The 21,972-nt window shown below is 45.2% G+C and overlaps 1 protein-coding gene across 2 annotated transcripts in view; it reads right to left on the bottom strand.

Moving 5' to 3' along the window:
* LOC125940352 (uncharacterized) overlaps positions 1-21,972 on the bottom strand; it is a 51,624-nt gene that overhangs the window by 12,066 nt on the left and 17,586 nt on the right. For both annotated transcript variants that reach the window (XM_049656434.1, XM_049656435.1), the window contains exons 3-5: positions 16,356-16,445; positions 15,248-15,374; positions 7,309-7,401 (exon numbers count right to left, since the gene is read on the bottom strand). In XM_049656434.1, the coding sequence (XP_049512391.1) occupies positions 7,309-7,401; positions 15,248-15,374; positions 16,356-16,445 (310 nt within the window). The remainder of the gene's footprint in view (positions 1-7,308; positions 7,402-15,247; positions 15,375-16,355; positions 16,446-21,972) is intronic.

The following is a 21,972-nucleotide window of genomic DNA, read 5'->3' as shown; positions in this document are numbered from 1 at the left end:
GGGGTTCTTTAACGTGCACCTAAATCTAAGTACACGGGTGTTTTCGCATTTCGCCCCCATCGAAATGCAGATGAGATGCGTGGCAAAAAATACCACAGCAGCAATAACAATTTCAATGATACTTCCCCTAATAATCTCAAATGCACTGTTTACTATTTATTCGTGCCCGAACACACATTGCAATTACAAAAATTGAAGTAGTGATGTTAACTTTATTTAGCTGAAACATAAGGCAAGCACCACTTTTCGGGTTTCCGACCAAAAAATTTCCTACAAAACACATTTACATTCCGTTTAATAGTTTTCCGAAAGCATGCGTACAAGAGTTCTAGAATGTCTTGCTTAAGCAATTCTCCATATTTTGTGGAACATATTTGCAAAGTTACTAATACTTCACTGCTCTTCGCCTTCAATCTTAAAGTTATCACGGGCCCTCAAGCCGAAAAATTAGGCAATCTTTAGAGCAGGTAACTACATAACTCTGGTATTTATTTTCGGGGGCAAGTGCCCGCCTAGTCACGTAGTGTACCTGCAGGGAAGGTCATGGATTAGACGAAGCGTGCTCAAGCAGCTAAAGAAAAAGAAAGACAGAATTTGTAGTAAAGCGTCCAGGTGGCGGAGAAAAATAAATAGGTTAGTAATGGCGACGTCAAGAGTACTCTGTCTGTTTATTATGTGCGGTCTTATTACAATATATGGATCAGCCGACGACAAGAACCAATATGTGGATGACTTTCTTTGTGGAGAACTGCATCAACTCTGTGGTATTCAAGAAATATCAAGTCGAGGACGAAGCTGCTACTGACCTTCCTGAACACATCACTACAGGTGAGCTTCTGAATCTAGTTCTGGATGAAGCCTCAGTGCCTTAAGAGAAACTTTTGGAGCAGCATTCAGTGAAAGTAAATATTCCGCTGCGTCTGTTCAACAAGCTGGTGTTGACACCGATAGAAAGAACTTTCATGCCCCGGCATACTTTATCTGACGAGCTCCCGATAGTTCTTCGAGCCATATCAATTCAACAACAGCAAATTTCGCAGCAAAGCTCCATTATTGAGACTCTAGCTTCTGCTTTAAACAAACGGGCAAACCATTCATCACAAATAGTACATCATGAAACGTTCGACGGCTCATCCGACAGTCCAGAAGGGTGGGTAACTTTCTATAAACAAGCTGCGAAGAACAATGAATGGGTGTCTGATGAAGACCTAGTGATCAACATGCCACCATTTCTTAGCGCGATAGCAAGAAAGCGACATGAGTGGCGACTTTCGCAACGAGAGCCTGAACCTTGGTTTAAATGGAAGGAGAGTTTCCTTCTGACTTTGAGCAAGAATCCGGTTGACCTGTGGCATGAGGCACTATTCTACTGTCTCAAGTCCTGCACGCCACTCGAGTATTTTCTGGAGAAACAGCGACTTCTTCGGCTCGCTCAACCTCGACTGTCAATGTCATCAGTTCTTGCGCTTATCATCCATGGTTTACCTAGAGATGTGTAACGACAGGTTCTAGAACAAGGCCCGAAAACGCTCGAAGCGCTCTTGGAGCTGACAGTGACAGTGACAAGAACTTTTATTGGTCCTGAGAAACTGGCCAGGGGGAGCCGAAGGCTCCCTCAGGTCAAGTCGGTGGCCCACGATGGCACCGGGAGGCGAAATCCCGTTGCGATGTCGTGGGCCCTCTAGACTGCCTTGAGTAGAGCTGCTAAAACTATTTCCGCATTGCTGGACTAAGCGAAGCTACAAGGCTAGACAAGACTTTTCAGGGATGCCAAGCGTCAATCGCTTGGATGAGAAGTGTCCGTCAGTGTTGGACGGTGTCAGGTCTAACTTTGGAGTGAACATCGCAAGATCTATAAGTGCTGTACATAAGCCCACAGAGTTAAACGATGAAGAGCAACAAGAAGACGAGGGGAATTCTAAAGATGTCTCTACAGCAAATGAAACAGTTCAACTTGTGTCATCAAGTTTATTGCATATACAACTTGAAGTGGACGGTGAGACAATGCAAGCTCTTGTGGACAGTCGAGCTTCGGTTTCAAGTATAAAAAGAAGCAGAAAACATAGTTAAAGGAAAACCAGTGGTTGTGCGAGGCTACGATGGACGTGAGAAGGAACACTACGAATTGATGCGCCTAAAGCTTAAGTACCGATCACGAACTGCAGAAATACTGGCACTGGTTATAGAAGGCATTGAATATGACTTTCTACTCTCCCGTCCGGACATGAAGTTGCTCAAGGTTAACATACACTGGGATGACACTGTGTCTGCGAGCCAAGGTGGGCATGAGCCGCAACCTGTTAGAAAAGAAAATGAAATTCGCGTTGTAAAGAAAGGGGATGACATCCCTCTAATATATCCTGAATTATACTGCTGCGGAGGCTATCCTCCAGGTACTACGAAGTTCGAAGTCCCGTTAAAATTCATGACAAAACTGTAGTATGCAGGAAACCTTACGATCTCACCAGAGAAAAGAAATCATGGCTGAAAGGAGAGCTTGCGAAGGTGTTGGACGCAGGTATTATCCGTCCGTCCATATCACCATATGCATTGCCGATAACCATAGCACCCAAGGAAGATGGAAGCCTCCGACTCTGCATGGATTACAGAGCAATTAACAACCAGACACATCTCATTCCGTTCGCTATACGAAGAATGGATGGAATTATTGATGGCACAGGTGGATGTACTTGTTTTTCTAGGATAGACCTTTGTAAAGGTGTTTGGCAAGTACCACTTCAAGAGGATACAAAACAGTATACGGCGTTCTTAACTCCCTTTGACATCTACGAATACAACCGCCTCCCCTTCGGATGGAAGAACTCGCCCAGCTGGTTTCAGAAAATGATGAATATGGTTCAGAGTCCGTTCATTGGCCGCTTCTGCAATGTCTACGTACACGATAATATTGTATTCTAAAAGCGAGCGGCTCCGCGAACACCACTTGGTACATGTCCTGGCGGCTTTATCAGAAGCCAACCTAAAAGTTCAATTTTAAGAAGAGTGAATTTTTCAAGAGCAAGGTGACTTTCTTGGGCAGAGTTCTGATGGCACAACAAAGAACACAAAGGAAGAATTGCTGGCACGCATTGGAAAACTCGTGAAACCTTTTGATGTTCACCGACTACGCGTGTTCTTGGGGTTTGCACGACATTTCAGAGCATTTATCTAAGACTATGCTCTCAAAACTAGGTGTCTGACTTACACAAAAAGACGCACCATTCTGTTGGATGGGTGACTGCGAGGTAGCCTACCAAGAGCTGGGACAAGTTATCTCGTCTGATCCAGTCCTCAGACTGCCAGACTGTGCTCTAGCATTTGAGGTCAATACAGATGCCTTGCACTTCGGAACGGGTGCGATACTATACCAGCGAGACGCAAGTCAGCCGAACACTCGCCAACCAAGCGTAATTGGCTACCATAGCTACACATTTAACAAAGCGGAGGTAACTACACGACGACAGAGAAGGAAGCTCTATCCGCTTTAAAGGCAATTCGGTACTTCCGTTTCTACGTGGAAGGTACCAGATTCAAGTTGTACACAGATCATGAGGCGCTCACCCACCTTTTGAAAATGGCGGAACCACAAGCAAAAATCACACTGTGGGTCAGCGAGCTTGATCAGTTAGACTTTAAAGTGAATCACCGTCCAGAAGCTTCTGTGAAAGACGCGGACGCAATGACTAGACTAGGGGTAACAGTTGTTGATGTGCAACACGGGAGGAACTTCGCGGGCTTCTTTCACGCTCGGAAAAACACTTTTATGTAGCACGTACGGAGCAACAGAAAGCTGTATCGGTAGTTTTTCATGTCGCTCTACAATTTTCTCAATGACACTTTGATAATTAGGGCAGTACTTCTCGAGTTAGATAATTAATTACAATTAGCTAATTAAATCTCAGCAACGAAAAAATTACTGGCGGCTACTCCACTGCACTGCAAACAATACGCACTAGATTTGCTTCGCGTAACGCCGTTCCTCTTTTTTTTAATCGTGCTGCGGCGTAGCTGGGACACCCTGTATAATGAGATGAGCGATGGAAAGAATATAAGAACCCAAAATAGTGCGACAATTGCAAAAGCTCCTCATTGCATACACTGTACTATATTTAATGGGGTTAAGAAAACAGAAATATGCGGGAGAGAACATATTCCCAGTAGGCACACGCACGCATAGGGAATTTCACGCTCAAGCGTAATGGCGTTTCTTTAGGATCGAAAGGAGAGAAATCTCGAAGGTCAACTATGCATGGCGGTGGAACGCAAACGTCTGCAGCGTTTCAAAACAACGGTGTTTTTAATGGTGCTCAATAAAGTAATCATGAAACAGTTTTGGACAAAATATAACGAAAAATAGCGCTGTCTCGTCTGTTTTACGGCAGTATCTCTTGTGGTTTCTATCCAATTAGCTCTTTTTGTTTTCTGTTGAGTCTATATCATGATAGCTTCAATGCCAAGCGCCATTTTCAATGTTTAAGGCGTTCATGTATTGATCGAGGTGATAAATCGTACCGCGTTTGAAGCATTATGAATGATCTCCGCAGATTATTTTCCGGTTTCTTTCAAATTGTTTCCCTCTGATTTTTTAATTCCGCAGAATGTTTCTAAGTACTCACATTTGCTTTTTCATAAATTTCCCGTGCTGAAATGATATATCCAACTATTTCCGTAGTCGATTATATTTATGTGGCTAATACGCACCTTGACTGCATTTCAACTTCCTCATGTCTGTCTGTAAAATTATCAAAGGCAGTCTGTGCGCACGAGCGCGCGGAACTGAAAGAATCACGCACACAGTTAGCGTGTTTAGATTTAGTTTACTGAACACATTTCGTATTCGTATTCGTTAACAGGGCTCCAGTATATGGGAATGCAGAAACCCCCTCCTTCTCTGAGATACCCCAAAAGGTTTCAGATTTAAGAATCGCTCTCGCTGCTTGTTTCTTTTTTCACGTTTTACCAGAGCCAAATGATCCAGTAGCTCTGGACAAGGGGTGCGAACGCGATAATCTAAGTGACCTATCCGAACGCTATTGAGGCTAGTGCCTAGATAAATAACTATTATAAGTGTACACACACGTATGAGTAACACTGTTTACTATTCGTGCTAATCGTAGTGTGTACTAATAATGCACTTACTCTCATGAGTACACGTCTTAGATAACTTTTAACAAAATTTTAAATGAAGAAATCTACTTAGGCTTTGTGTCAATGTAATTCTGAAACAAGCATAAATTTTATCAAGACAAATTTGTTTGCATTTGCAGCAACTACAGCTTAAGACCAAATAATTGAGAAAGTAAATCAAAACAGATACAAAAAGTCAGCTTGTACAAGTCTTTTTGGTGTATTGTAATTCGGATGAACACGTCTTCCAATCAAGTGAAATCAATTTGCATGTAAAAACGTTCAGCTGTATCTGACATAATCAGCTGCACAGCCTAATCAAGCAGATATAAAATGTGGAATGTATATATTGCGGTATCTGTCAAAGAGCCACAACCCAAAGCTTCAAGAACTACTGTAGATTATCACGTAGAAAATGTTCAAAATTTTCAACATAGCGTGGTTAGACAGATAAAGGTGCCGAAATACACCCAAATTCTTTGTTGCAAAAATGTTATGCCAGAAGATCCTTAGTGATTTCAAAATATACAAACTATGGAAATTACTAAGGAACAAATTAGCGCTTGTTGTGAGTCTATTACAGGCCCTAGACACACCGTGATGTTAACGAGGGCAAAACAAGTGCTATGACGCACTAGTAGCTGAATGTTTTCTGTCGCATCTGTAGCTCTCGCTCACATGTCGCTGTGTAGAGCACTTGTTAACGTTGGCATTGAAAACGCAGTAAGAGCAAGTGGCTCGAAACTACTCAAAATTACAAGATGGTCGCTCTATAAGCTAGTCATTTTACTGAAAGGTCACCAGATAAACAGAAAAAAACTTTTCACGAGTCTAGGTGGACTGCTATAGCGCGTCGGAGGAGTGCGGGGTATGTTGGAAGCACAGCTGCCAAGATTGATTGGCCTGTAAAAGCAATCCTGTGTCGGTCTGTGTAAAGGAACATGATGCATAATGACATGCTCATATAGGAAGTAGGACCCATTGACCTCTTTTGGTTCTCTATATCTTTACTGCAGTTGCGGCTGGAACAAAGCACCATGCTAAGCGGCACACTGGATAGGTTCCCGAAAATAAATGATAATTTTGACCGCGTAAATAGAAGAGATTGCGAAGCCTTATTGGGACTGCTAATTAACAGCGAGGTCTCTCTTCGTGGTGAGCTTACTGAAAGGCGCATATTCTTGACGGTCTTCTTTGAGCCAGGAGAGAGACCCAAGTTGGTGGTGCCAGCTGAACGCAAACGACACATGTCGATTAAGCTTTCTAGAAACACCGTAATCGTCCTGAAGGGCGTGAATTGCGAAGGAAGGCTACAGAATTAAAAGCGGCTATCATAGCCCCTCAACAAAAATATCCCGCCGGAATTCCTCTAAATAACTTTCATTCGCCCCGCCCCATCGGCGTGCAACGCCAACCACAACCCTCTGTCTACCGACCCTATACACGGACCTAAATGCTATATACCTGCCGAAAAGGCAAATTTTAATATGTTACGTCTTGTCCGTATATTCTCTTTAATGTTCTTCAATGTAGCAGCACTGACGGAAAAAATACAAATAACGTAGTTTGTATAGTAATTCATTCATCATTCGAATAGGTACTAACGTCGGTAGATTGAAATTCCGCCGCCAATTCAGTTTATATTGTTTTAAAGTGTAAAATAAATTTGCATAGTTTCTGTTTTGGCCTTTGAGTGCGTATTTTAAGAAGGCACAACATACGCCAGTGCAGCATTCGTTATGCTTACCAGCTTTCTTCTATTTATATAGAGGCAGGCTTCCGTTTATAGGCCTCTCCATTTCTCCAAGTTTCACTGCAGGAACTTTACTGAAAGCACTAAGTTGCAGCACATTGGATGCACTGCTTAACTTCAAGATGCTTTCAAGCCTATATAAAAGAACTTCAGCTACGCATTTTATTCAAGGGCCGCGGCAGAATAATACTGCCGGAGAACAATAAACTACTCGCAAGATCGCGTGTGAAACGTTCGTGCAGCCACAACTCGAATAAGCATCTGCTTTCTGGTCAGAACATTAGCATATCGTATAATACAATATTGAATACTGTATAAAATCAGTTCCTCTTACCATGATTTGTTACTGTCACTAATTCTGGTTTTCGAAAGTGTGTTTCTCTCTCTATATATATATATATAATCAAACCTTCCTTAAGCGGGCTTACCTGATTGCTGTTCATTTCCTTCGTTTTCAGCGTTCTGCCTTTCTTGAAAAAGACCTCCAGCATTCCTGTGCGTGTCTTGATTTAAAACTCCAACTGCAAAATAGATATAGCCTAATTTTTTTAAAACCACAGCATGTTGTCTGACAATAAAGTTCGAACTACAATGTAATCGAGATTTTAAATCCTACTCTTCCTTATTACTATGTAGTGAGCAATTACTGAGAACAAATTTTTTTATTAATGGAGTTTAAAGCGTATTTTGATAATATCTAATGAAATGTTAGGTCAATTAGCACTGCATGCTAAATTGCAACAAAAATACCGAATGACAGAGATCATTTGAATGTAGAAGTTGATTATGGCCAATTGGATTATTAACCTGATCTTTGTCAATGAAAACTGTAAACGTTGCAAGCAGGATTGCTTAATCATGTGCAGTGATTGCTAGAACTTCGCTCACCATATATATGGCGTGTTTTTGCAGCCACAGTTCGAAAATATTGAAAATGAGGACTCTGAGATAAAATAATTTCTGCTAACCTAAAATAGGAAAAGCTGTAGTATCAGCATGCGCAATATGAATGCAAGTCTATTTCACTAGAGTGATGCTTCGTGGAGTAACCGCTTTCCCTCATCTCATAAAAATTGTCGTCCACAAAAGCACACACAAAAAGCATACAACGTACAGAAACAAAAATAAAAACTAAACACAAGCTACTCTCCCCCTACACAATGCCTCCAGAGGCCTGTAAGGAATATTAAAAAAAGAATAAATAATACCTACCCAAAAATCACCTGTTTTTTTCAGTGTGCCTATATGGCATCCATCAATTCTTCCAAGCTGAGATGGTTTCACTTACAGTCTCTTTTTCTCCGTAGATGTACAAAATTTGTCAACATTTGAAACTGCAATGGCCACTTCTCACTGTATTGAAAACGTGGTATATATATATATATATATATATATATATATATATATATATATACATATATCGGCAAAGTATTCTCAGTTGGTTATTATTTTAAGGCGAAAGGCCTTATACGTCTCTTCTTCCGTCAACATTCAGTGTCTTTTGGCGAAAACGCATCGACGACACGAAAGGTACAAAAAGAATCATCATCAATGGCTCATATCCCCGTAATCAAGGAAGATGGATCATAAATCAAATTCAAATGTATGATAAAGCGAATTTAGTGGATGACTAAGGAAATTAAGTGGGATGACTAAGCGAATTAAGTGGATGACTCTGTCGAGTCATAGGTATTATAATTAAGATTGATGACTAAGCGATTTAGGAGGATCCCTAAGCGAATTAGTCTAATCTAGTTAAGAGGATGAGCAAGCGAATTACGAGCATCAGTAAGCGGATAAAGAGGATGAGTTAGTGAATGAAGAGGATGACTCAGCAAATTAAGAGTGGTGACGAAGCGAAGTAGACTAAGCGAATTAAGGGGGATGTGTCCGTATTGTGTCCGTCTTTTGTGGTTCGGCGCTTGGGCTTTCGCCGGTAGTGAGTAACGCAGCTGCAATATAATAAAATAAGTTTAGGACTCCCAAAGCCTGATTAATTACATGAGACTTCAGGAGTAGAAAATGCAGCAGCGCTGTACCACACGGAGAACAGAGAGGTACAATGTGGATCACACATGCCACTTAGCAGTAGGTGCTTCGTTTGAGAGCTAATGTCTGTGGCCCCCGAGATCGAACCTGCGGAAGTTTTACCGTTGCAATTTTGGAGGCCTCGTTCTGGCTGCCCACGTCACGAGGGTGCGTGTGGCCTGCTTACTTGCGATCTTATCGCGGAGTCGTCGTGTGTATTTTCTCACGAGTGATGCTGATCGGAACTGTGCTTTTGCTTTGAATTCTCAGGGTACGGGCATACACCGCAATAAAGTCACCAGTGGCCATAACACAAACACAAACACAAACACATTTGCCATGCTTGAACGCTGCTCGGCGTCGTCAGCAATTACCGCATTTGCAATTGCACCACAAGACACCACACAGAGGCTGCTCGGGGCGGCAGCAGCAGCGAGCGAATTGACCTTCATGCTGCGTCTCGCATCAGCGCGAACTAAGCGTCGAAAGCACAGCGCACACGAAGCTACCAGCACTCGGCGCACATTGTACACATCCCAGATCGCTTTCAAGATATGGGCGCCCACGTGGCATACGCAGCAGCCGCCATTAGTGGCAGGCTAGTCGCAGTTTGACCTTGGCTCAGCGTGAAGATCAAATTTATGGAACTAGATGTTTTCTTGGTTTGTGCCTGGAGTATACATAGGTTGCACGACGTCATCGCGGACGCCATCTTTGGGTGCCAGCAGGTCGAGAAGGGGCATAAGTAAGGAACATGACCGCATGACAGCAACAAAAAGCGCGTCTTGGGTCGAACGCCAGAGCGATAACAATGATCAACCGGTGAAAAACAATCGCCGTGAAAAAGCAAAACAGTTTGCGCGTGATAATACGTTGCACTGACGTCATCGTAGTCGCCATTTTTGGGTACCAGCGCGGTGAGATATGGCTGCGTGACGTCACATGAACACTATCTATTAGAGCTATCGCTCTAGTATCGGAACCAAGCGTGTCGGGAAAGGAAGTATGCCAGCGTCGCTGTCATATAAGAGAAAAAAAAAAAACATCGCTTGATCAGCTGCGTGGCGTAGTTTGAAAGCGTAGGCTGTTTACGGCAACTGCAATCAGAAGTCATTTTCACAATTTACTAAAATTGGGGTGCATTAAAAGGAGATTGCTTTTAAATTTGGCATTGAAACAATCACTACCAAGGCATTCAGAGATAACAAATTTGTGTTACTTAGTGTTCTGAAGCTCCTGTTGTTAGCTGCAAAGTATATCTGCCTCGCCAAAGAATTCCACTCCCCAAACGCCACGTTCACTGCGCTTATATTTAAATATCAATATCGCCTCTAAAATACGTGGCATATTAAGCAGGGGAAAATCCGGCCAGAATCGAATAAATAAAAAAAAAACTCACAGCATATCCACGGGGTGAATGATGATGAGTGGGCGAAGCTCCGGAGAGAATCATCGGATCTCCCGCTTAAGGGGACGCTAGCACAAACGCGTTAGAAACGTGCAGTACTCTCTAGTAAGGGGGAGCGGCCACAGCGTCTTCTCGCAGCCATTTACACATGCCGGAACGTGCACCGCGTTTGCCGACGCCATCACATGACTGCTGAGAGAGTATACCCCCCGTATTCATAAACGCTCCTCGACTTGAACTTGACTTGCCACCGCCTTGGGCAGCGCACTCGAAACGCGTTGAAGGTAAGGCGGAGAGGCCACAGCGTCTTACACCAGCTTCTTACACGGGCCGTAACGCGCTAGCACAAACGCGTTAGAAACGCGCTAGAAACGCGGCCTTTCGTTAATGTTGGGTATTTATTGCCATCGTGGTGCGGGTGTCTATGTGCGCTTCGTGGCGTAGTGGGCTAACGCCACGCGCTCGGAAGCGAGGGGTCCCTGGTTCATTTCCGCGCTACGGACACAACTTCGGAATTTTTTTTCTCATTTTTCTCAGACTGGTTACACACTACTACTACGACGACGGGGACGGAACGGGTGCCGCTATAAGGAGCTTCGCTCCTAAAAAATCGTCATTGAAGAGCAGCTCATACCAAATAGCCGACGCTATGTGATTCAAGTCGGTCCGACGGTTGAGTTTGAACTCGATTCGCTCGGCACGACAGCCCCATACGGTACTTATTAGACCATGGAGTATCCAGATACCGAAATTGGCGGGAAAACGGGCTGATTAAGAGCGACAGATAGGCAGACCGACATCGGAAAGTAGGTGAAGTATCCTAAGACTGCAAATTACAATGAATGTGCATATTCATTCCATTCGCTCTGTACTAATATACGATACAGAAACATGATATGGAAGAAAGAGGATTTAGCAGGACTGTAGAGGGATGGCAACGGATCATAGTAGCAATGCATTGAAAACAACACTAGTATATTTCTATACATCTTGTTTTTTCTACACGCTGATACTATGGGCTTAAAGAGAACCTATGCACACGCAATAAGTGATAAAACGAAATAGGCCCAATGTAAAGAAAAACGAAGGTGATTGAGAGGATTATACAGGAAACGGATGTAACCAATGATCTCGTTGACATAAAGCCATAGCAGTGTAGCTGAACTGCTCATGGAATGCGTGGAGCAGATAGCCTGTGGTTTGTCTTATTACAGAACTGGTACGAACGAAACCAAAACACAGTTGAGATTACCAGTGTATGAGACGGCATGAAGAAGCAAAAAACACGTCAGACGATTGCCCCACTTCCAAATGCGAGATTTGAGCGCCGCTGTACACGTGTTTTCATTTCGTATTATATTGAGGGGAAAAAAATGAGACCGAAATTACCACACCGACTGACAGTGGGTCAGTGCCATCAGCGCCTTCGCCGAGGGAGGGGTAGTATGGGAACGCTTGATCGATGAGAGGCATTGGATCCTGCTGTGGAAGACGACGACAACGAAGGCGCGAGCAGTGGCACGAGCGCGAGGGGCAGTATGGGAATGCTGGCAAGACAAGCGGCACAGGATCCAGCTGTGGAAGAAGACGACCACGAACGCGCGAGGAGTGGCATGAGCGAATTGGCGCGGTTAAGCCAAGGGACGACGACGCTCAACCCAGGAACAGACGTCTAAGAGCTGCACTCTAAAAAAACAAGTCACAATGACGTTTAACTTCGTGAACGCATGTGGCGTGCAAGCGTATGGGTGCTATAGCGCACATGAAGCTATCGTCCCTTGGTACGCCTCGACGCCTAGACTGCCCGCACCGCAGATTGCTTTCTCGCGCGGCCGCGCCATAAGCAGGAGCCCCCCCCCGTTCCTCGGTGGGAAGACGGCGCGCTTTCCCCCCGCTTGCCTCCTTTGCGCAAGCGAGATTGAGCCGCCATCGACGGCGCACTGTCGCACGCTTTCACTCGCACATTCAGCATACGCCGCGATCACGAGACGAAACGGGAACGCCCATTCCGCGCACGGCACCCGTAGCAACTGTCAGATGAGGTCCACCGCGCGCATTTCTGCCTACCCTCCTTTGAGAAGCTTTGCCTATTTAATTCTTCCCCATTTCGCTTAACACCACCTAGGGTTTTCTCTATAGGAGGCGTTGGTTTGCCGCGCAGTCAGTGTGCTCCTTTGTACTTTTTCCGGCTCGCGATTTTCTTCTCTACCTCAAGGCGCCTTGCTCCTCCGCTTCCTTCGCGGCTTCACACTACTCCGCGACGGCCCTTCGTGCACCTAGTCATTTATGCTTGGGCGTAAAAGAATACAGAAACTCCACTGGAGTTGGCAAAGTGTGCATAAGCGTACCCCCCAACCTCAGTTGACCCACCACCAAATGTCAAGTTGGCCGACCCCTGATTTAAGTTGGCCAGCCGCACACTCCAGGGGGCCCACCACCAAATTTCAAGTTGGCCCACCCGCATATTTAGGTTGACCCACCCCTAAATGTTAGGTTGGCCCAACCCCAAATTCAAATTGGCCCACGACCAAATTTGAATTGACCCAGCTCACACTTCAAGTTGGCCCGAACCCAAACTTCAACTGACCCACCTCCAAATTCAAGTGTACCCAACCTCAAATTTCCAGTTGATCCACCCCCAAATTTCAGTTGACCCACCCCTACTATAAGCTTCCCTATGTATTTTCTAACTCGCCCTATGTGTGTCTACGGGTATTCTTTTATACATGCGTAAGCATTTCTATGCTTACCCAACGAGAAAACCGTCTCTCCGTCCGTCCGTCCGTCTCTCCATCCGTCCGTCCGTCCGTCCCTCATATAAGATGATCGCTTTCAAGCTAGAGCCCGCAGCAGTGAGCGATTTTACCTTTGTGCTGCGTGGTGCTTCAACACGATCGAAGCGGCGAGAACACAGTGCTCATGGAGCTCTCAGCACACGCTGCACTCTGTCAGTTTCGAATATGCCTTTCAAGATACGCACGTGGCCGTCTTTATTCAATGCTAAGCGGCGAGAACATAGCGCGCCAAACTATCAGCAGTCGGTACTCTGTCGGCATCGTGGATCTCTCTCAAGATACGATCCTCGCGGCCGTGCCATATACAGTGGCCGGCATAGTGTTTGGTCATGGTTCATAACGGTTAGACACGGATGCAGAAGGTTCTAAAGAGTGATAACGGCTTATAATGATCGGAACGTCATCAGCGTACCTGGCGCAACCACCTGCAGTACTTTGCTTGCGTTTATTAATGCACCTTGTGCCGCCGTCCCCACCAGTTAGTGCCACCACAGCGCTGTGATTTGTACTGCCGGGATCAAGTTTCATAACACTGATAATGACACCGCACTGCGTAGAGATGAGCAAGTGGCACAATGCTTACCATACTTGGAAAACTCCCAGAGGAGTTACTGCCTGAATGTTTAATTTTTTTGTTTTGTTTAAATTGTTCCTTATCGTTTATAAATCTGCATATCGTCTACATTCATACTATTATGACAAATAGATGACATAATTCGGAAAATTACGCATTTTGTCTAGATACAACACTTTTCGCTTGCCGATGCTGGGGTAGTCGTCAATGTATCCTTATGCATAAAATTGCAGGCATAAAATTTAGTCACCTATAGCAGGCAAGAGGTAACAGAAGATCGCTGGGTCATGTCTACGTCCTGCAGTAGAAATATATTGGGCTACATTGTGATGTTGATTAAAAATCACAATACGCGCAAAGGTAGCCACTAAATTTGGTACTGTAGCCCGATCTGTCCGTTACCGCCAGTACGTTCGCCCTTCGTTATCGACAGAGCTTCTGGATGACCTGAGGGCTGAAAAAGTAGTCTTTCAAAGAGGAACAATGCAAGAAAAACCGTCACCAGTCCTCCTTCGTCTCTCTAGAAAAGAAATTGAATGTGTTCGTGCAACTTCGCAATGCGTGATAAGGAAGCCTTGTTATTATATTTGTTTTGGCTGATCTTTACATGAAGCATTCTGTTGCCATGCAAAGCATCATCCTCTGTATCGTGTATTGACCACACATGATCATAAACTGTCAGCCCTTCCAGTGGGGTGGAGATGGAATGTCAGCGAATCTGTACAATGGTGTTTGAAATTCATATATGCAGTACTCAAATTAAGCTTATAACACAATTATACACATTTATTTTTTATGAAAACACGTTCAGGGTTTAAGTAGAAAATATTACTCGCCTTTGTGAAAGTGGAACCAGATTTAGAGTTTGTTGATGCTTAGTTCATTGGCACTCTTTGAGACGAGTTCCAATTTGTGAACCAAGCTATTTACCGAACTATTATAACACTAGTTATCCTTAGCACAAAGCAATGTTTCTATCAGCTGATTGCTCACATATATTGACTTGAGTGTTGGTATTTCGGTAGGGGACACACCACATTTTATTTGCAGAATGTTTCAGCAAGGCAACAACGTTTAATAGTGTTAGCCAGCATGAGTAAATTTTATTCCCAATGAAAGTGGGATGATATCGGACTTTTTCAACCAATGTTTGATTAGAATATTGGCTCAATACAGGCTGTCATGAAAGCAAGGTGCGCTTATGAAAAATGAAACAGTGTTTCCTTCAAAATAAATGTGGTAAATTGAAACGTGTACATCGGTAAGCATCAAAGATGCAAAATGTGATTGGAATAAGATAAGTTGATCTAAATTTTTAAGACACTGTACTACAGGGACAGAAGTGTCAGATTAGGCATTCTGTTGGCATTGTCATTGTTTTTGTCGATGACAAGCAGAACATCTCATGAAAGCACAAAGTACATATGACCTGAAGTTGTATCAGTAGGTTGCCATTATCGTGGATGTTATTGTTTTGCTAAAGTGTATCACAAAAGTAGTGAACCTTAAAGACCACCAGGTTGTGAGAATAGACATTTTTATAATATAAATAATTAGCTCACCGGCCTTCATGACGTCCGATTTATTTTCTTGACTTGTAATGGGAGTCAGAAGGTGGGGTAAAAGTCCCATTTTTGGCTCTGCATCTTCAACATGATTAATGATGAATTTGTTCGTTATGATTCCTTTCTGTATTGCAAAAGTTTGAACAAAATATGACTGCCACATTAATTTAAAGAAATCGAACCCAAGTGTCTTTTTTTCATTGTAAACATTCAACATGTACAAATATTTGAGAAGATAGCGGCATTGCATGAGAGAATTGACATCTTTGGTTATAGATATGCCGCTGCTTTTCTGTACATGCAATACTCATAATTCATACCTTTTATTTAATTAAAAAAAGAGTATATTAAAGTAAATGATTGGGTTAGGCTGCTACTACACTACGAAAAATTATGGTCGCATAAACAACAACCGCATTTGTGCTCGCATTCAAAAGCTTACTTTGTATCATTGGCCACAACCAAAGCATTATAGAGATAAACGGAGAGACAGTAGCATACGTACATATGGCATGCGTGAAACAGAGATGTGGCATGCGTTACTAATTAAATTATTATTTATATTAATAATTAGAAGGCAACATATGCACACGAACGTGCATATTATTGTGATTGCAGCTCATTGAAAATACCTTTGTTTATTCTAGTTCCAATGTTACTGCAGCATTAGATAACATTGGTTCCATAGTTACAGATAGTCTTAATTAAAGTGCCATAAAATGAGAAAATATTGAAATAAAGACAACCTTAACAGTAGTGAATATTGGGCATGAAACACAACATTAAAATCTTTAACGGCAACGCAGAAGTCCCCAAAATGCAATTGTCGTTCCAACCACATGATCTGAAGCAAGTCGTCAATTTTTTCACACACTAACAGGGAAATATGAAATAGCATTACAGCAGTAGATAACCAGTAATACAGCGTGGTGATCATTTTGGTTTGTTGGCTGTTGCGTGGATTTGCCGTTATGTACTATGGTAAAATATTGGCTATAAAAGCTTTAAAAGCTCTAAACATCACTGAATTATTCAGACTGTCTGCTGGAAAGGCCAAACCAGGGAAGCAACATCTAAAAGAATAAAAATGTTCTTAGTCACTTACAACTCGCCAGCCATTATTGAATGAAATCATCACAGCTGTATGGTCCTCTTCACCTTTGTAGACTTCGCCCCTCATAGATCTTAGTGTTAGCTGCAATGAATCACGCACATTCTTAAAACGTTGCGAAAATATTTGAACCTTCCAGCAAAACATATTAGTCTTGCCCTTTGCTGAAAAAAATACACCGACGATTACGATACCCCACAATCAGAATTTCGAGCGCAGCTGTTTAGGAGTTCTGAATTGGCGATATATTCTGGCAAAGAATTTGATTCTAAACGACAGGGGGCTCTCGCGGCGGTGCTGAGGAGAGTTATTGTTTAGGCTAGATTTAAAGGGAGCCTATACAGTAACTCTAGCGCTGAGCCTCTGCTCGGGCAGCTCGCTTAGCAGCAGCGGCAGACTAAACTTTTCCATCGGTTGCGTCGCTCATTGTTCAGAAAGTGCGAACACGGCAACGCGAGGCTCACGCGAAGCGCATTCTCTAGCGGCGGCGGCGCCGCCGCAGGCGAGGTAGCGCATGCGCAGTGGGTCCGAAGCCCAGGCTAGTGCTTTGTTTACGCTCTCGTCGCACGCCTGCTCGCCGCCGGCTCTCCGCTATCCTCCTCACCCTTTCGCCGTACCCTCCTCCGCTTTCCGCCTTCTGTTTACGCAGCGCTGTTCTCTCTGGTTTCCTGCTCGCGTCTTGGGTGCGACTGTTTTCACTAAAGCCCCTATATAAAAAAGTAGCGACACTCTCCTCCTCCACCTTCCCTCCTCCTCGATTCTCCTCTCTTTCGCGCTCGCTCCTCGACCGTGGCGCCGCCTACGCCGCTCGAGCGTAGCAGACGACGTTTCGCAGAGTGAATGCGCGCTTAGCAAGGCGGTGCGTTTGAGCGTTTGCTTTCTAGCTTCGAGTAACTTCGTGTACAGCATAGAATTTCTGTAAGGAGGGTTATATAAATTCAGTGACGGCAGGTTTTCGTTTATTCCTGTTTTGAAAACTTCTTTTAAGTACCTAAACGAGCGCCAACGCCGTACCATGACGACCCCGAATGTATCGCGTGCGCTACAATTAGGTACGTAACATTTGTCAAGCGCGTGTCGCAAGATATTGTTGCGAATTGGTGTAAATAATAAGTTTGTCATCGAATGTCAACATCTTGGCCTCCAGCAAGCCCTCGGTAACCTAAATAATCCGCACCGTCCATACCATGACAATTCGCGACGCGTATCAGATGACGTAAAAAGGCTGATAGAGGACACAAACAATCGCTGCTCTGAAGGTTCGATGGGGCATTACAAGCTACAAAGCTGCCTACATGCGTGCTTGCCAATCTTATAAGCACGCGCCAAGGCTCGGGGTGGGCGCTGGTCCTATTATGTTTCTAGTGCCTCATACTCGACAGAATTTTGCGCGGTCGGTCATCCAGTCGGGACTCTGCGTACATAGAAAATGAAATCACTTTTTTAGCATTCGCTCGCGAAGCGGGAAGGCGGTAACAGCGCTTCACTCAGTCTCAAACTAGAGCATAGTGAGCTTACGTTCAGTAAATTATTTTTTCAGGTTTGTGACTTGTCACGTTAGCTCGTCCGTTCACGAAGTGACGTACTTGTCGCGAACAGAGTTGCATTAAGGTGCATGCTTTGGGAACGGTTGCGAGCGGGTGACCGCACGTTTTCTTTGCGAGTGCTCCACCGCCGCTTCTTAAAGTTCACACACTTTAAAGCTCACGCGAATTAGCATGTATGTACGTCTCAAAGACCTTTGATGCTGTCATTTGGTGACGAACGCACCCTGTAACTCGATTTTGGTAGAGTACGCACGTTTTTCATCGGTGCCTTTGTATCGCTTATCAACCGCGCTACCGCCAACGACAAACACGAACGAAAGAGGCAAACAAAGCTGTTCGCTGTAAAGAGGGCTATTAAGTAACGACAATTACGATAAAGAGTTGCTTTCCTAAGATGACTTTTTACACTCGACCCTTTAATTTTATCAAAAGGACTGCGCAGAATCTTAAAGAAAAAGTTCCGGAATCAAGTTTCTGAATGACGTTCTCGCACGCAGCCTCACGTGCCCGCGAATGCAAGCCTGTAGGCGTACAAAACGATTAAGCGCGCCGACTACACGTCCAAATACACCAAAGTACACGTACTCGCAAATTACCTCGCATAGTCGTGTGGAGAGTGTTGGTCTGAAGTTCTTCCTGCCAATTCGATGAATCCACGTCTTTCTTCTTAACGCCGTCGCGCTTACCGGACGGTATCGAGAAGAGTCGCTTGCCTTTGCTAGAAGTATTTTGGCATCCAAAGGCGCAGCAAGCCATGGTTATGGAAAATGCCTTGAAGCGACGTCGCACTTGCCACAAAACTTAGTTTAACGCATTCTCAAACTTAAACAAGGAAGAGCAACGGTACCAACGTGCGCTCCTCGCCAGTCGGTAGACGCTTATCAAGCGAAAATGGCGACGGAGCGTGATCGTAAACAAACGCAGCCAGCGTCCGGCGGCTCGGCGGTCCACGTGATGTCATTAGGCCAATACCAACGCGGCGTCGGCCTCGGACAGGGTGTGCGAGGAGGCGGCGGCATTCTTCAAAGCGTGACGCTACTTTTTTATATAGGGGCTTTAGTTTTCACAACATATTCCTGCAGGGGCGGGGCCTCGCCTCGATGACGTGGCCTCGCCTCGATGACGTGGCCTCGCCTCGATGACGTGGTCTCGCCTCGATGACCTATCACCGTTTTCTTTTTAGGGGCGAAGCTCCTTACGCCGTGGGTTAGTCTCTCCTCCGTCGTAGCCGCCTCGTCTAGTTTGTGATCACTAGATGGCGTTGGTGGTGCTCGCTCCATTCGCTCGGAGTCGCTGCGCCATATGGAAGACAAGGCGGCGGAGCGGAAGGCACGGAAAGCAGCTGCAGCGTGCGCTTGCAGACAGAACCCGGAGGTGAGAGCCCGCGAAGCCGAAGCTGCACGGAGGCGCCGAGAAACGGATCCTTGCGTTCGGGCCCGTGAAGCAGAAGGTGCACGGCGACGCCGAGAAGCGGATCCAGAAACTGTGAGAGCCCGAGAAGCGGCGAGGAAACGCGCGTACAGGCCGGCGGATCCCGAGGCTGCGCGACCGCGGGAAGCTGCTGCCAAGCGCCTCAAGCGAGCTCTGCGCGAAGGCGCAGACGCGTGTTTCAAGCGCGACTTTCTAAACAACAGTTTCGGCCACAGCTGCAATGTCTGCGACAGATTGTGGTTTGCCAACAACCTCGTCACGTATCGGCCATCAGGAACGAGCAGGCTTGGGGCAATCCCATCTAGAGCACTGCACGGGCCGATTTTTGCGGCCCGGGCCCGGCCCGGGCCCGCTTTTACATTGGGCGGCCCGCCCGAGCCCGATCAAAACTTTTATGGCAAGACCCGGGCCCGGCCCGGGCCCGGAAATAATCTACGGTAGCCGCCCGTCCCGGCCCGCCACCCCTTTACCTTAAGCCCGAGCCCGACTCGAAACCGGCCCGAACCCGGCCCGAGATCGAAAAATACATGTTTTTCAGAGTTGAGAAGCCCGAGAATAACTCGCAGAAAGCCCGAGCCCGGCCCGGGCCCGCGTCAAAAAAACCCGAGCCCGGCCCGGGCCCGGGTCTAAAAGCACGCGCCGTGCCCGAGCCCGGCCCGAGCCCGTGAACAAACTCCTCTACCCGGCCCGGCCCGGCCCACGAGCCGGGCCGGGCCCGGGCTTTCGGGTAAGCCCGAGCCCGTGCAGTGCTCTAATCCCATCGCCGTTCTCCAGCGCGAGTTCCCCGCCGGCAGCGGTGAGTACTAGATATGCTCTACCTGTAAAGATTCGTTGGTGGTGGGGAAAGTGCCTCCCATGAGCGTCACATATGGCTACCGATACCCGCCCAAACCGGACCACTTGCCCCCGCTCAACCCGGTCGAAGAACGTCTCATCGCTCCTCGTTTGGCGTTCATGAGCATAAGGCGTTTGACGAGGAATCCGATTTTCTGCAAGCCATGGCTTATAATAATAATTGGCTTATACAACACATGGCTTGCAGATATGCTCTCACTTGCACATCCTTTGACTACTTGAAACCCACGACCACCCGAGGGATGTGCATAGACAATGCATTTACGAACGTCCAACTGCAACTCATACAAGAAACGCTCTCGCATTTCACGGACCATAAAGCCGTCATTTGGAAGGGACAACGGAAGCCAAACCTCATCTAAGAAAATGAATACAAGTTCTTATATAACCTCACGCACTGGTTCTCACGTCTTTCATGATGATGTAATGGGCGAATTTTCACGGAAGAGTCATGAACCTCCGGAGCTTCGCCCACTCATCAACATTCCCCCCGTGGATATGCTGTGAATTTTTTTTTCCTCTCTGTTTGGCGGCGCGGTCGGTGTGCAGCGCTTCATTTCGGATCAGCTCATTCCACGTGAGCGAGAAGTTGGCGCGCACATAATATTCGTGGCATGCGTTGTTTTGTTTCGCTTGTGAAAGCGCGGAATGCAACAATGAGCGAGCCTCCTGACCGACAGAAGGTGATCGAAAAGTACCTCCAAGGGGGACATCATCATGATGTAACCTTTGGAGGTACTCCAAGGCTTACTCACCCCTGCACGGATTTGTTTTGAAAACAGTCGCACCCTCGCGTCTTTCATTCCCCTCCTGCGCTCCGCATTCGGTTCCATCTTTCGCTGTGCTCGTTCTCTCAGTTAAGTTGCCGACGCCGACGATGCTCGCCGCTGCAACGGGCGCTTAAGATCTGCGCTCTAAAACTCCAAAATAATTGATGGCTTGCCTATCCCAAGTGTAATCTGGAGAGTGTTAATCAACTTTGCAGCAGGTATAAAATATTCATTATAAATGCTTGATTACAGGCTTACAGCATTGTTCAAACCCCGTAGGGAAATAAATAATGTCCATTCCTCTTGTACTTTTTCTAACCGGAACAGCCGTGTTGTTAAGTTTTCGCATGTACAGTGAGTACATGCGAAAAGTTTTCGCATGTACTCACTGTACATGCGAAAAGTATTTATTACCTTGTTATGCTTTCTTCCTCTCAACACAAAGGTACAACTTGTTGCTTGTTTATGTATGTTAGAAAATTTCGAAGAAAAAGCTATGATGTCAAAAATCTCACTTTTAACATACATAAACAAGCAACAAGTTTTACCTTTGTGTTTAGAGGAAGAAAGCATAACAAGGTAATAAATACTTTTCGCATGTACAGTGAGTACATCCGAAAACCTAACAACACGGCTGTTTTTGCGAAGGTTTCCGAACATTTTTAAAGGTAATGAATCAAAATAAAAATGCGATTTTAATAGAAACTGGAATATGGTGAAAGCCGTACGTCAGAAAACGCATGATGTGCTCTAAGTTAGAGCACTGCACGGGCTCGGGTTTACTCAAAATCCAGGGCCCGGCCCGGCCCATGAGCAGGGCCGTGCCCGGAACATTCGAGAACATTGATCATCACCGGTCATATACAACCTAGATGTGAACTTACATAGTCACATAGATGCAATGATGACTGTTTGCTGTTGCAGGCAGACACGAAAAAAAAAAAACTAATAAAAAAACTCTCTCAGCAATTTGGCCATTATGGACGCCTTTATTACTGTTTTCGTTTT

Source organism: Dermacentor silvarum, chromosome 9 (assembly GCF_013339745.2).
Source record: "Dermacentor silvarum isolate Dsil-2018 chromosome 9, BIME_Dsil_1.4, whole genome shotgun sequence".
In the NCBI taxonomy this organism is placed as follows: Eukaryota; Metazoa; Arthropoda; class Arachnida; order Ixodida; family Ixodidae; genus Dermacentor; species Dermacentor silvarum.
Note: the sequence above shows the minus strand (reverse complement) of the source record. Positions and strands in the feature narration are given on the sequence as shown.